At 46.1% G+C, this 15,499-nt stretch overlaps 1 protein-coding gene across 3 annotated transcripts in view; it reads right to left on the bottom strand.

The window, feature by feature from the left end:
* MLXIP (MLX interacting protein) overlaps window positions 1-14,803 on the bottom strand; it is a 45,683-nt gene extending 30,880 nt beyond the window's left edge. For all 3 annotated transcript variants that reach the window (XR_009745746.1, XM_061466311.1, XM_061466312.1), the window contains exon 1: window positions 14,361-14,803. Coding sequence is in view for 2 of the 3 variants with exons in the window: in XM_061466311.1 (XP_061322295.1) it covers window positions 14,361-14,731 (371 nt within the window). In the remaining variant the exon portion in view is untranslated. The remainder of the gene's footprint in view (window positions 1-14,360) is intronic.
* Between the last annotated feature and the right edge of the window lie 696 nt (window positions 14,804-15,499).

Below are 15,499 nucleotides of genomic sequence, written 5' to 3'. Positions count from 1 at the left end.
ATCCCATTGAAAGATAATATAGGGAGAAAACCCCTTCCAGAGTTAAAATAAACCAGGTTGGAATGGGGAAAAATAGAGTTTAAATAAACAAATAAAAGCACTTCTAAAATGCCACACACACCTCACAGGGAAAGTCTCTACTTAGAGCTTTGTTGGATCAAAGTGCAAACAAATGCTTTGACAATGCCTTCATCAAGACCAGCCCCTCAGTCAGAGGTGAGCATCACACAGACCTGTGTGAAGCAGCATTTCCTCCTACCCCTGCTACAGGAATAGCCACATCTCCGAGCATGATGGAGAAACTCCCTGGGATGCACCAGCCAAAGACCACAGCCTCCCTGGAAGGCTGAACATTCAGAGACTGAATAGTGGAAAACAGACCTTCACTGCTGGTCACCAGCTCAAAAAGGAGGACTTGTCTGCAGCACTGCAGGAAAGGCTGTGTGACCCTTCATTAAGTAACTGGGACACAGGGCCAGGGGGAAGTATGCTAATGCTGGTGACACACAATCCTTACCACACTGATGCTGGATGGCTCTTGTTGACTACTTAGGCTTGGACAGACCAAGAGGGATGACTGGTTCCCACACGCCGATGGAGAGATGATCAGCCCTGTCCTTAGGAAAGCAGCCCCAGTCATGCTGAAGAGTAGAGCTTGTTACTTTATAATGCTGGTTGTGGTCATTTTGCTCAACAGAGCTCAGGGCATTGATGAATGTTTCCTAGCAGCTAACTTTATAAAGCAGTATTTGACATCATTATATGCACTGAGCTTCTGAGAAAGGTCTTGGGTTTATTGAAGTATAAATTTATAAAGACATTCTTTGTTCACAGTAACTACCATGCTTAAACATCTACCAGCAAATCAGTTCAGACTTCCCCCCTTCCCTCAGTGAGAACACATTTTCAAATGGATCATGATCATTTATGTCCCAAACAAGTGGTGACTTCCCAAGTAAAACACAGGAGGGTATCAGCGGGCTCCTGACTCTTACCAAAAGCAAAACAAACCACCACTGAATGACCCTCACACAAGTCTCTTCTCTGAAGCATGTTTTTCCCACGTGCCCTATCACCCTAAATCAGCCTCAACCTTCACTTTGTAGAGTCCCTTAGAGTGCTCAAAAGTAAAGAACATTTCTTACACATTTATTGCTACAGAGAAGCAATGTCTCTAAACTTCATCTGCTCTGCCTCCCTGCTTTAGAAAGCCTGCTGTATCCCCACAGCCTCTAATCACCACACGCAGAGGGCAGACCCCAAACCTACTAATGTGCTAATAAAAACTGCTAATAAAAATTTTAGGCTCCTTAAGCTCTGCAAAGATTTTTACTGGTTATTAGTGTTCTCCTTGTACGAGTGGATACTGAAAACAGATGGGATCCATGCTGTGCTCCTAAACAACAGCCTTCACAGACCAAAACTTTATTAGAAACAGTAATGAATTGGCTTTTACTGCAGATTTCTGTGCTTATAGTTGCAGAGACTGTAAGTTGAGCTGTGCTTTTCAGTAACAGTTGCTGATTTGATAAAGTAAATGAGCAAAATCTAGTCATACAGTTCCTATGAAGGGTTAACTATTTCATACAGCAAGAGAGACAAACCAGAATGCAGGAATGCCTCTTGTTCCTGTGCAGTTTGATTACAGATTACCCCTTCGTCACAGGAGGAATGACTCAGATCAGTGTCACTGAAGTCACAAACATATATCTGCTTTCACAATACAGAGGAATATCCAATACCTTCAGGCAGCCCATGAGGGAAGGCAGCAGCACAGAACAAAGCTGATCACAGAAAGCAGCCATGCAGCAACACAAACTGGGCTTATCTGCAGCTTCCAGAGACCAAATGCCACTGACATAGATTGTACTGCGCTGCCCTGAAGAAAACCAGTTTCTATACCAGGCAAAATCTATCAAATGAGTGCACTCTGAAGCCGTAATTTTTGTAAGACAAAAGACAAGTCTCTTATTTAGAGGAAAGGTTAGCGAACAGCGCAAGTGCTGCCTGGAATTTTTTCCACAGCTGATACTACAACGCTGCCTGGCTCACTCCAGTACTTGGCATCAGACCTCGCCTGCTCTGTAAGAACACCCATGAAGGTTGGACCAAAGGTCCAGGTTGCCCAGTGCTCTGCCCCAGCACTGGACATAAGCAGGTGCTTGGGAACAGGGGGAACAGGACAAGCATGGTTGTTATGATGCTCCCAACAACCAGCCCCCAACAGCCCCTCTCAACTGTAAAGGGAAATGGTACTTACTACTACATTCACTCACTGCCTGAAAGAGAACAGGAAGAACTACATTGTTTCTTCTTTTGCTGCATTTATAGACACTTTTCCCCCACACCCCTTACCTGGGGGAATTGCATATGTGTATTGCTCTGGCAGGTCTCTGCTTTGAAAAGGTTTTTAACAAGAACAGCCACTATGGTGACTACTGCAGCAACTCTGATACCCCAGCTTTCGGGAGCTTCAGGCTCTTGGCTATTTCGCAATCTCTGCTTTCTATTTTCAACAGGTTTTAGGTGTCACACATAGTTGATAATTACTCGAACTAAGTGCAGTTTCCTCCTTGAGGTTATCTGGATCTTTGATTGAGTCAGTTCTCCCATCCCAAATCTAGGTTCATTTGAAATAAGCTGACAACATGCAAAGAACTTCTCAGGCTCTGTAGCAGATGAAATTATTTCAGAACCATACCCAAATCCCTTAACTTGGTCCTACTTTCTGAAAGTTCCATATCCTCAAATGCAGAAAAGTCATTTCTGTGTGTGTGTTCCCAGGCCACTAACCTTTTCCAGCCTTCCTCTCAGTTCTCTTTCTCAAAAGCTGTGTTACAAAGGCCAAAAGCAAGTAGACTGCTCCCTTTCACTGCTTCATGCTTTCCACATCTGACATGCCACCACTGGATTTTCTACTCAAGTTCTCTCAACCTCCACCCTGTCAGGGACAGACAGAGAGCTGGACTAAGCTGAAGTATCTGTGCAGATATTAATACGCAGGAGTTTGACTGTATATAGGGAAACATTTATACCTTTGTTGGACACTCTACAGAATGAGCTAACATGAGAAGCACGACATGTTACACCCAGACCTTTACGTGCTGATGATGACCAAATTTCAGAGCCCATTCCTAAATCCACAACACAGCTTAGCAGAATCAGGGGGTGCTCCCTCTCATTCAAATACCACGAGTTCTCCCTGTGCAGGCAGTTATCACTGTAAGTATTACTAGCAGAGCTTGACTTGCCATGGATAAGGAACAGCTACAGCTTCTGCACAAACACTCAGAAATTCACCAGATGAGCAGAGACCAACCATCCGAGAAAACAGCACATTATCTCATTCTTTGCTCTGGGAAATGTGGCAGCAGATAATACCCATATCCATTGGCTGGCAGATCAGGAATGCACCAAGAAATTCCACTGGCCTCTTCCTGGTTGGCGTTTCTCTAACAGCTGCCAGACCACAGCCCAGGTATTTTCCTTTTAACTTTCTGTTTAATTTTCCCTTTCACATGCACGCCTTTCCTTTTTTACCTTGTCGGTCACTTCTGCTACTGACACACTGCAAAGTAATGGTTTCCAATAACACAGCCTACATCAAGGGTCATACCACAGCACCAAAACCAAAAGCCTGCATAAGCAGACGATGAAGAGCAGTCATGGATTTCAAAGAATCACAAAGAACTACGAAGCTCCCCCACAGCTCGTGATCCATTTTGTCCCTGTCCCTTTGGGAACAGTGTCAATAACTAAGACAGTAAATAGATTTAACAGCAGCCTAAAATCTGGACGCAAGATGCAGCAAAAAGAATTTAGTAGAACAGCCTGTGATGGCTCACACACGTATTCACATGAATGTGCAGCTGTTAGATAGGAAACAGGCACAGTGGGCCTCAGTTATTTTTAGGTCTGTTGTGAAACCCCAATGTCAGTTCATTCCAGCTGCTCCAAAGATACACAATCACCATCACGCAGGCCTGAGTTCTGATGGTCTGAGCCTAACCCATGCCCTACACTAGAATCTCGCTGCCCACGCGACCAAGCCCCTGGCAGACAGGGGGATGCGGACAAGGGGAGTGTTCTGCACAACCAGCTCATGTAGGGATGTCCTCTGGCCGTCAACAGAGAAGTCACTGCAGGCCTGCTAGAGGTCTCAGACATGCTGGCCAAGGTCACCTCAGCTGAGTGTTGCTGGGCTGCTGCAGCAGAGCACCCATTACTATGGGACCTTGCAGGAAGGGAGAGTAAACAAGGTGGCAGAGTGAAGCAGAGGCCAGGATTTCAAGTAAACAACCCATGCTAGAGAGTTCTAAAAACAAGGAACTTGACAGTCTCCAGCAGCAAAAGCATCCTTCGTGCCTCTGCAATGATTCCTTGGACCTTGTGATGCAGACATATCCCTTAAAAAACACCCTGCTGATCCAGTTGGACTAACAGGCTTCACTGCTGCAAGAATCAGTGGAAAGGCCTCATCCTGTCTATGTATGCTTCTGCAGATCTGTTCTAAGCAACAGAACAAGAAGCAACACAAACTCTTCAGCACAGAACAGTCCTGCACACCTCTTGCACCCAGCCTGGCAGGACACAGCCCCAGGACCACACCACGTTCCTGTACTTACCACAGCTATTCTAATGTCAGTAATGGTCTGGCATTCACACAAGCTCTCAACAGTTACCGCTGAAGCATCCACATAAGGACACTGTAGAAGAACACCAGGGTAGATACAACACGGGAGGCAAGCAGTGCAGAGGAACAGAGACCTGCCACACAGAGGGTTCAGACCAGAGCAGACTTGCAAGCTGCTGCCTTCCCCCCAGATTTGCAAGACCCAAGTAGAAACAGTGCATCTGGTGTCTCACTTTCCAAACTAACAACAGCAATCCTCTTTCTCAAGAAGGAGGAACCTATTACACAAGAGCAAAGCGATCTGGGTCCTCTCCTTACCCCCTTGCTCACTCCTAAGGCTCAATTCCTTCACTTTTGTTCTTATTCAAGTGCTAGCCAAGCCTAGTGCAAGACCACCCTTTCAACTCCCAGCTGAGTTGATGGAAGAAGCCTTTTCATGCTCATGCAGAAATAAAGCCGTAGCAAGTATCAGATCCCTATACTTGTATAAAGACAACTCTTTATGGACTAAGGGGGTAAATCTCTCAAGCTTTCTTCCTCTGCTCTTTCAGCTGAAAGCAGCCTCAGCTCTTCTACTTCTGCTCCGAACCATCCCCCCCAAATTCCATCCTTTGTTTCCCGAATCAGTGAGAGAACACACAGGGAAATACTGTTACCTGCAACTAAAGAGAAACAGAAACAACACATAAAGATACCCTGTGCTTGCTCTCATGTGCTATAAATGAGCAATAAAGATACCTCTGGAAATTCACAAATATCCTGCTATATTAAAAAAAAAGCATTTGTCTCTGTACCAAGACATTCCCACTTATAAAAATCAAGTAAACTAGAAGCAGAGATGAGAAAGTCTCTAACTGTGCATTACTGTTATAGCTAATGTGCTTTGCACACAAAAGCAAGGATCAAAAAGCTGTCTAACGAGTCATTAAAATTTAACAAGTCAATGAAATCTTTGTGCTCTTCAGATAAGTACTCAATTCATTAAGCAGCATGCTCAGCTTCTTAAACATCTGAACCCTTTTCCTTGCAATAGGGTCCATCACAAAACTTAGCATGTCAAAAGGGTTATCTCCAGGCTGCACTTTGGTATCACTAATTAAAGAGAAACACATTCTTTCACTAATACCCTGCTATATGATAATCCAAGCAGTAGCCTGCAGGCCTTCCCCATCTGGCCTGTCACCTCTTGTTTTAGTCTCAAAGGAGATAAAGCAGCTCCCAGAACCACTCCTAACACCCTGGGCTTTGTATCTCTAACTACCTTCCAAGTGGCCATGGTACAGCTAACTAACCAAGAATCGTGTTCTTTACCTTGTGCCTGGTCCTCTCCAATCCCATTTTCCATTATCCATCTGATGGCACAGCTGGACAGTCCAACTTTAAAACCACTAGTGTTTCACTGTTGCTGAGCTTACTCTTAAGTAGCACCCAGAGTTTGTATACCCTAAGGCACAAACTGAAACTTAACAGAAAGGGAATGGGGATAACCCTGCAGGCAACCAAACCATTCACATCGCAACAGAACTGTCAAGGTGTCATCCAGGCTCTCCTTCAACACTCACTCCTCAGAGGTATTACGTGTAAAAGACCTGCAAGAGGTGTGTAAGAGATCACCACATGTGTGAGAATGACAGCAAGGTAAACACTGTCCACACAGGAGCTGGAGTAGACAAACATCTGCTCAATCCACCTCTCCATTGAACAGAGTGAGGCAGAGTTCAGCAACTGCAGCACATCCAGCCAAGGGAGGAAAGCAGACAAGGGGCCCTCACCATTTGTGCTTGTAGAGTAAAGGCAGTTCCCTAACAGGCAGGGGCCTTTAGCCAACCAGAGCAGCATGTTCATGCCTCACACAGCCATTAAACCTTCGACAGCTCAGGGTCATTTAGGCTTTCAAGCCCAATAAACAACTCCCCACAGGTGAAAGATCCAAATTCCTCTATGAATAATGTGGCTCCTGTTGTTCTAAAAGCAAGGGGATTTTTTCTACATTCTCCAGAAGGCCAAACCTCCTTGGTGACCGCATGAGGAAAGCAATGATGCCTCTCAGAACCACAAACACCAGTCAGGGCAGGGAGCAGGCGCTTTTCACAGGCAGTTCAGAGAGTGCCAAAGGCAGTCAGCAGAACGCTGCCTTCCAGAAGCATTATGATTACCATTAAGATACCTGGTTTTATTACCCTGTAATTTGCATCTGTAGGGTTCCCCATTGTTAGAAAAGCTACTGCTTTTAACCAGAGGTGTCAGTAAGTTGAACATCATCTCCCTCTTCCCCTCCTAAATCCTTCTTCCATTTGTCTCTTTATTATTTAAATTTGTAGCTGAAATGTCACCTTTGATATGGCTTCCTTTTAGACTCCTGTGTTAGCTCACTTCTACACTTAATGCCTTTGTTTCCCCCTTCAAAAAGGCCAGTACACACAGCTGGGTCTCTGAAGTGCCGAGGCTGTTCTCATCATTTTTAGAAGGGAGAAAGGGAGGAAAAAGCAGTTAGCTGATTTATCTAAGATCACCAAGCCAAGAGACCGAGGGCTACCGAAAAGCTTTGTGCTTGTGTCATAAAGTAAATAAGCTGTGGCAGACGCACACTACAACATTTCCGATGGCAAACAGCGCTGTACTTACAAAGAGATGTCTATATTAATTATATCATGAATGGCACAAGTCAGCTTGTTTCATGTTCAAAACAAACAATCAAAACTGACCTTCCAACACCCATTTGAGCAAACAAACAAAACGACTAGCTTGAAAAGACCACGTTTAGAGTTTCTATTCTAGTAGTAAAACTATTAGAGGCAATTTCTGGAAAACCTCAGCTTTTCCTAACCCCATTTTCCAAGTCTTCCTGCTTCAGAAACTGTGACAATAGCGTAATTCTAGCTTGCACTAAAAACAATCACATTCAGGTTTTTCCATCACTATCTGAAACACAAAGAACCAACTCTATTTTCTTTGGAGGCAACTGAAACAAGGACTTTTCCTAATCATCTTCATGATTGTTTTATAGACATGTTAAAGGTTTCCTTCCCAGAGCAAAAGGAAAATTCTATGAAAGCTGTAAGGTATTTCTATAGCCATCAAAGAGATGAGAAAGTTTGCCTTTTTCCTCAGAAGTAGCTTAGAAGTTTTGTCTTTAAAGAAACTGCTTGTGCCAGTGACGTTCAAATATCAAAGGGCAGCTGAGGAAAACTGTAAATGCAATTATTTTTTGCATACAAAGGAAAGGAAGTAGCAAGCATATAGCCTGCAAGTCTGGTAATTACAAATGAAATACCAGGTTAAACCCAATCTGCTCCAAGTTTCTGAACTGATAAGGTTTGTTGTTGTTGTTTTGTTTTAAAAAGGCAAACCTTAAACAGCAAAAGGAAGCAAAGCAGCAATGTAAGAGCCAAACAAGGAGCCTCAGCTCTCCTGCCCCTATTTTACTGCACAATGATCCATAACTTCCCTATCTGGGTCCATCTAGCTCACTCTCTCCCCTTATCAGGCACGCCCTCATGAAATCCTTCCTATCTAACTCCCCCATGCTTTGATCTGTGATGGGAAAGAAATGCTGGGCTTCTCTGACACCAGCCACACCTTCAGTCATTTACCCCGACTTTCCATACCGTGTTCCCTCTCATCCCTAGTTCTCCTACCCTGAACAACACTACATTAAGCCAATGGCACACTCTCCTTCCCCCAGCTCATTATTACCCATTCACCTTCATCCTTTTTATCATAGCTCCTCTAAATAAAACTCCACACTCACTTCTCCACAATGTCTCTATCATCATCAGAGACTTCCCCTTCCTTGCTGCCATTCTGCCCAACCCTGCTGCTGAACTGCTTCCTCACTCATGGGTTCAGCAGGTTACTAACTCAGGCACAAACCCACCCGGTCAGCTGGAAGGTCATTTGTTTGCCTTGAACTTCACAGTATCTTCTTCTTTCTTTCTGTTTTCATCCCTCTGACTTCTATTGACACTATCCAGCCATCAGGTAGCTTTATCTCGACCTAATTTATTCAATGAATTTCTCAAATATCCACTTAATTTTACTCCAAATCTCAGTGAACTTCGGGCCTAACTCCTTGCCCTCTCAACTCTGCTTTCTATGCAACAGGACTTTGAGTACAGGTATTAAGGGAAAAATTCAACTGACACGTAACAACTTACAGAGTTCACTCTACTTCAAGCCTGCCCATTTTAATTGCAGATTTAAAATGCTTCTGCCACCTCAGAAATGCCCAGCCATTGGCTCGATATGGCTACAAAGCTCCCTTTATTCCTCCTCACCCCTTTCCAGCTTGCTGCACCACCAGATACCCCTTTGTTTGATTAACACTAATCATAGCTTAAGGACACACAGACAGATAAGCAGCTGCTCAAGTGACTGTACATCAACTCTGCCTTCCAACAGAATGGAATTTCCTACCCCCCTCACATGGGAAAGTAACAAACAAGAATGATTCAGTGACCTACTAAAGGAGCATGTGGAAAAACATGAGTAAAGCTAAGACCTGAATTTCGGGTTTCTTGGCTTTAACTCCTCTTGCCACCCAGCACAAAGAAATTTTCACAGGTAAAGGGGAGAGAACTGGAAATCAATGTGTTCATTTCTGTTGCCATCAAACTCTACCCCATTCAAAGCACATTATAATCTTCAGTAAAAGTAATTCCATGTCTCACAGTTCAGTGTTTTCCAGACCATGAAGAAGTTCCTGAGAACTGGCACTCTGAGGACAAACAAGTTCCCTCTTCCCTACCTCAGAAACCCACCAAAAATTGTGATTATGAAATCCGTGTTGTATTTAAGCCATAAAGTAACATCTGTTTTCTGTGTGAAAACATAAAACAACGAAACATGCAGATGAAATGGTAAACAAAAATGATATTAACAACGTGTTCTTTTTCTAAATGCAAAATGTAACCACTGTCACCACACCTCTGAAGTGACACCCTTCACAGCCAGGGACACAGAGAGCACTAAAAGCTTGTGACCTGCAGAGACATCAAAATAGCCAGGAGCAGAGAAAAAACAGTCATCCCTGTATCTAAACCTGTCTAAAAAGAATGTGCCTTCTCTTCCTGTAATTCACATGTAGCCCTGCGGACACCAAAACCTTAATTTCAACCAAGGCCTTCTCACACGGCCACTACTAAAGGTTTACAGGCAAAAGAAATGCAGCTTTGAAAGAAGAACAGCTCAGCACTCTTTCTGCACGTCTTCAAGGTTGCCGAGGTGGAATTTAAAAGTGCATCTTACACAGAGCTTAAAAGCTTGTGACTATATCAAGCATTTGACTTAAGTAAGGTAAGAGGCTCAGTAACAATGTCCTGATTGATACTGCACTTTGAATGCAGCATCCTTGCTTCGAAATGACCCTTTACCATGAATACTTACAGCAACTCTGCTCCAGTGAGGACTAATTCATAGGATGAGTATAGGTGGTTTTATCAGAGTAGTTTTTAAAGCAGCATGTGAAATATGTAACTAAATTCTGGAAGTTTTTCATCTCAAACCTGCTGTCACCATTTCTAAGAACTTCCCAAAACACATGCTGCATAAACAAAGAATATGGGGCATAGGTGTTCTGGAACAAGCTGATCCCTCATGTCAATCCACTGATGAAGGGGAGTATTTTTGGCTTACATGAAGTGAAGGGGTCATATTGCTAATGAGGAGAGATGAGATCTGGAAGTGACCTGGCAAGCTTCTCAAAAGGTAGCCTTTGTCACCGTTCCCAAACCCCACTCTCCAGTTCCATGCAACTTTCACAAGCAGGGTTGAGAAGGTTTTAGACAAGTATCCAATGCCAGTGTTAACACTCTTACCTAAAGAACACCACCTGGCATATTCGTTAAGCTCTTAATAGAACATGAAAGAACTCTGAGGGTACTTATTAATACAGTAGCCCACAAAGTCATCTTCATCTACTCTACCGCTAAGAAGGACATCAACTGACTCAGGAATATATAACAGCAGTTTAAAAAGAACACACCCACAATGAGAGTGACTGGTACCTGTGATAATCCCCAATATAAAGTTTCTGCTTTGTTTACATGAGGTATATATCACACACAACTGACTAGCCCATTCACTCATGAGCAGAGATTGTCCGTGTCCCCCCCCAGCAATGCAAAGAGGGGAAACCTCATAAAGAAAATCAATGGACTTACATGGTTCCCAGAGTCTCAACATAAGAGGTTCAGGGCATGAATAAGATACACTGACTGACCACTAACTGAAGTCTGCCCACTTATCCATTCTGTATGTAAAGAAAATAACTAAAGAATCAACTTAAATCTGCTTCTTCGAGGAGTAACACATTTTATTTTCCTACTCCCTGCAGCGATTACATTAATCATTCCAGCACGGTTTATCTCTTTCACCTCAGCATCCAAACCCTGCAGATAAACTAGCATAGTGCCACTGATTCCTACAGCACATTTCAGGGCTCCACACACAGAGTTCAGAATAGGCAGACCTGCATTTCCAAACATGATTCTGAACCTTAAACAAACTCTACATCACTGCTCCCAAGGCAGAGCTTTCTAAGGGGAAGTGTAACACCTCCTGTTAGGGAAATAAATGGTTTACAGTGGCCTTTGGTAAAGCATAATTTTTCACTTCATGTAAAGCTTCAGCCTGCGTCCCACAAGGAGCTGAACATGATTCTTCTGCTGAAGATAACAGCTCTCCAAAGTGAAGAGGAAAAATTCCTCTGTCCCAGTCTCAGAAAACAAAAAGTCACGATACGCTGTGGTTAGAACACTGCAGAACACACTTCATTTTTCACATCTTTCTGCCTCTAAAGTGGTCTGCCTGCCAGAGGTCACCATAAACACATCAAGATCTACAAAGTCACGCTGTCTTAAAGGGCTGAGATGAAGGGGCTAAAAGAGGAAAACCAGAGTTTTTACCTTTGTCAGTGTGGTAGAGTTCCCACAGTCAACCTCATGAGAAAAATGGGTGACATTTAGATAAAGCACAGCCCGCGTGATACCCGTTGTAAATCCTGGTGTTTATAAGTAACTTATTGCTTTAGAAGATTGGTTTAATCTCCTGACTGTAGAGGGGAGTATATTATGGTCATATTTTCCCCTGTGAAACAGCTCATCTGAAATGAGGATTTTGAACCTGCGCAACTGGAAACGTGACTGAAACAGCTCTGATGAAAGTCAGAATCAGGTTAGCTTATACTGCTCTAAGGTATGAGGGAATCATTTCCCCTCCACTCAGAAATACCTTTTTTATCATTAAAAAAAAAATTGACAGTTAACAACATATAGCCATATTAAAAGGAAGACACTTTAAAGCACAATCGAAGGAGCCCAGGCTACACCATATATCCCAAAGTGAATGTGATTCAGCATAAATTTGGTCACATAAACCATCCCAGGTAATGACTTAGGTGAGCTAGAGAAACTTTGCTTTCTAGCTCATTGGTAACACCAATGGAGACCACACAACTCAGTGCTGCCTCTTAAAACTTTAATACTAGCAATAGGCGTCAAGTGTAAATAAATATTACACACAGAGCTCTGTTACAGCAACTTCCTTGGGTTTGTATTTAACACAACTGCATCATCCCTGCTCATGCCCTCATTGCTGGTTCTGCAACAGCCACAAAGCTGAAACCACGTTTCTTCACCTTTTCGTGTTACAGTTTTTGGTGTTGGCCCTTCACTCCTTTCTAGAGTGAACTTCTATCCAGCAAAGGCAACATGAAAAATGTAAACACAGAGTCTGTGTGTTTTGTCAGTGCTAGGTCAGATAGACAACCACGGGGAAGATACAGCTGAGGCAACAGTGATGAAAACTTCCCATAAGCCAACAAAGATCAAATCAGCACAAAAGGGAGGTGCCATTTACATGCGTTCCCTGAGCAGAATACGACAGCAAGACCGCTTCCAAGGCAGAAAAGTTCAACCTAAATCAATCACTTGCTAAACAGATGACTCCTCATTTCATACCCATGATCCTCACCCTAAATTAGATGTTCCAAAATTATTTTAATCCATTTTAGACCCAAGTTTACAACTTGGTTCTAAAGCAGATTTTAAAAACTGATCACAAAGCCACTGAGTAAGGAGGCTGAACCTGAGCAGTATGTTTCATGGTTGCAATGAAGCAAACCTTAAGGTATCCAAGCACAGAAGCATTAAGAGCATGATTTTCTTTTGTACCCTGTAGGGTATTTTCTGCACCTTACCCCCAACAAGCAGGATAAAATTATTTCTGCTACAATAGATGTGGTGCTCAATTTATGCATCCACAGCAGAGTTCACTATTGCCAGATGAGCATCATAGAATTATTCCTTTGCATTAGAGGTGATCCTTGGTTTTAACTCCCAAGTGGGATACTGTGGAAGCACAATATAAAATGAAGCCGATGGAGGCCAGTGAGCAGACACGCATGAGGAGTCTTGTTCTCTCCCTCATGGTGCTTGTGGTTCCTTTGCATGTTCCGCTCAGCTTGTACAACAAAGGCTGGTTAATTTTTAGTTAAGTTTTACATTTTTATTTCTTCTATAAAGGCTGATGGCCATTCTTGCACACACCTTATCTCACTTTCACCCTCTTGACAGTAACTAACCATTTGTTTGGCAAAAATTACCAAAATGAGAAGATTACTTACATTATATTTTCTTGCTACCTGTACAGAACGGGTAGTTCTATTGTTTCCTCTTCACTGAGCAATACTTAAAGAGAGGAATTTGAGGTGGGCAAAGTTAATTTTAAGAAGCCAAGATGGTTTCTATAAATGACAGTATCTCTGCTGACACACTCAGAGGCGTTTTCCATCATCTCTTTTCATCAGCTTCCAAAACACACTGGGTAGAGAACATCAGACTGGATCCAGTTTCTGCTATCTCGCACGGAACAAAAGACTCAAGCGGGCACACATCTTCCCAAAACACCCCTATTCCACAGCTCTGCCTCCATTTTGGATGGCAAACAAAGGGGATAGATGCTAATATGCCTTATGGAACAGATGAAAAGCAAAACTCAAGTGTGAGCAAAAGGTGCAGATAAACCCAGGAAGTGCTACTACCACCGGAACAAAGGGAACAATGACAGACCCCTCGTTCTTCTATTTGGGATAAAAATAATATCTGGGGAGGAGAAAAAGGAACAGGAGAATTGGCCGATTTCACCCGGAGCAGGGCACCAGCGTTTACTTTGCCCTTTAAGGATCTCTCTCCTGAGAGCTCTCCACACTGACTCCAAGCCCGGCCATGAGATGCTGAGCGCCTTCTGGTGCCTCGGGGAGCCCGCAGGGGCAGCGCGCAGACCCTCGCCTGGATGAGGTCCCAATTCCCCTCACACCCCCCCTTCCACCCAAGCGCCTCTCCTCGCCCCCAGGCCTGGGTGAGGCGGCGATGACAACCCCTCCACTCACCCCACACCACCCCCGGCCACGCTTGGCCGCCGTGGGCTCAGGCCTAGGGCAAGAGCCGGCAGGATCCCCAAGTCCGCTGAAAACAAAGGCCACACGAAGTCCCACGCGTGGGGGGGGTACCACGGCCGAAAGGCTTCGCTCCGCCGCCCTCGCAGCCCCGGGGGTGCCCCAGCCGATCGCTGCAGGCCTTAAACCCCACCTCACCTCACCTCGCCCTCAGGTCTCCCCCGCAACGCCCAACCGGGGCTTCCCCCCGCGGCCGTGACTCACTGCGGGAGCCGCTCGGCCCCTCCACACCCCCCCGGCCCCCGCCCCGCGGCCCAGGCCGGCGGCCGGTACCTGTAGGCCAGGGACATGCACTCGAAGAGCTTCGTGAGGGACGCGTCGATGCTGAGGCGGCCCCCGGCGCCGCCGCCGCCGCGGGCCGCCCCGAACTGGTAGGTCTGGCAGGTCTGCTCGTTGACCGTGTCGAAGTCGTAGCCCTTCTTGGGCGGGTGCTCGCTGTGAGGCGACGAGACCATGAAGTGACCCGAGTGGATGATCTGGGGGCCCGGGGGCTGCCCCCGCCGCGGCCCGCACCGCCGCCCTCCGCCCGGCGAGGCGCCCCCGTCGTCCGTGTCCGACGAGTCCTCGTCGGGCTCCGTGCGGGGGGACAGCGGCCCCGCCGCCCCGATGAGCCGCGCCGGCCGCATGAACACGTCGGCGGCCATGGCCCCGCTGCCGCCGGCCGAGCCCGCCGCCCGCTCTGCGCCGCCTCCGCCCCGGGGCCGGCCCCCGCCGCGCCGCGCCGCCGCGCTTAAAGGAGCCGGAGCGGCAGCGCTCCTCCCCCGCGGCCTGCGCCCGCCTCAGCCCCGGTTCCGCAGCGGAGGGCCCGTCCCGCCATTGCCACCCCGAGGCCGCTTCCCCTCGACGCCCCGGAGGCAGCGTCCCCTCAGGGACAGCCCCGGGCCAGCGCCGCCCACCCCGAAGGCCACCAGGAAGCACCCGTGAGGGCGGGCTCCCTCAGCGGACGCCGCAGCCCGCCATGACCCCACCCCGCAGGTCGCTTTCCCTCACGGCAGCCCCGGAGCCCACTCTCCCTTCGGGCACAGGAGGAAAGGGCAGGACCATCCCGCCTCCTTCCACACACAAACGCGACAGATGGCCGTAAGTGACACTCACCACGCTGCACCCTTCCCCTTGCACCACTGCCCATCATCAGTCAGTCACCTCAAGTCACCTTGAGCCATCATGCTGCTGCTGGCCCGGCCCTATTGCTTCAAGGGCTATCCTCACTCCTCTCCCAGGGATGCTGGTTTAAAGGCTCCAGCGTGGCATTCCCATCCAGCAGGACGATGTCAAGGGGCTCAGAAAACATTCCTAAACTGAAGGGACTCATGACCATGAGAAGACGCAGAGGACAGCCCGGAGCTGCCTGAAGCATGATGAGAGTGACTGCGCTAGGAACATTTAATGGCTTTAAACTAATGCAGTAAATT

Source organism: Pezoporus flaviventris, unplaced genomic scaffold (genome assembly GCF_033815535.1).
Source record: "Pezoporus flaviventris isolate CSIRO_AGI_PZ_B2104156 unplaced genomic scaffold, CSIRO_AGI_Pfla_v1 ptg000041l, whole genome shotgun sequence".
In the NCBI taxonomy this organism is placed as follows: domain Eukaryota; kingdom Metazoa; phylum Chordata; class Aves; order Psittaciformes; family Psittacidae; genus Pezoporus; species Pezoporus flaviventris.
Note: the sequence above shows the minus strand (reverse complement) of the source record. Positions and strands in the feature narration are given on the sequence as shown.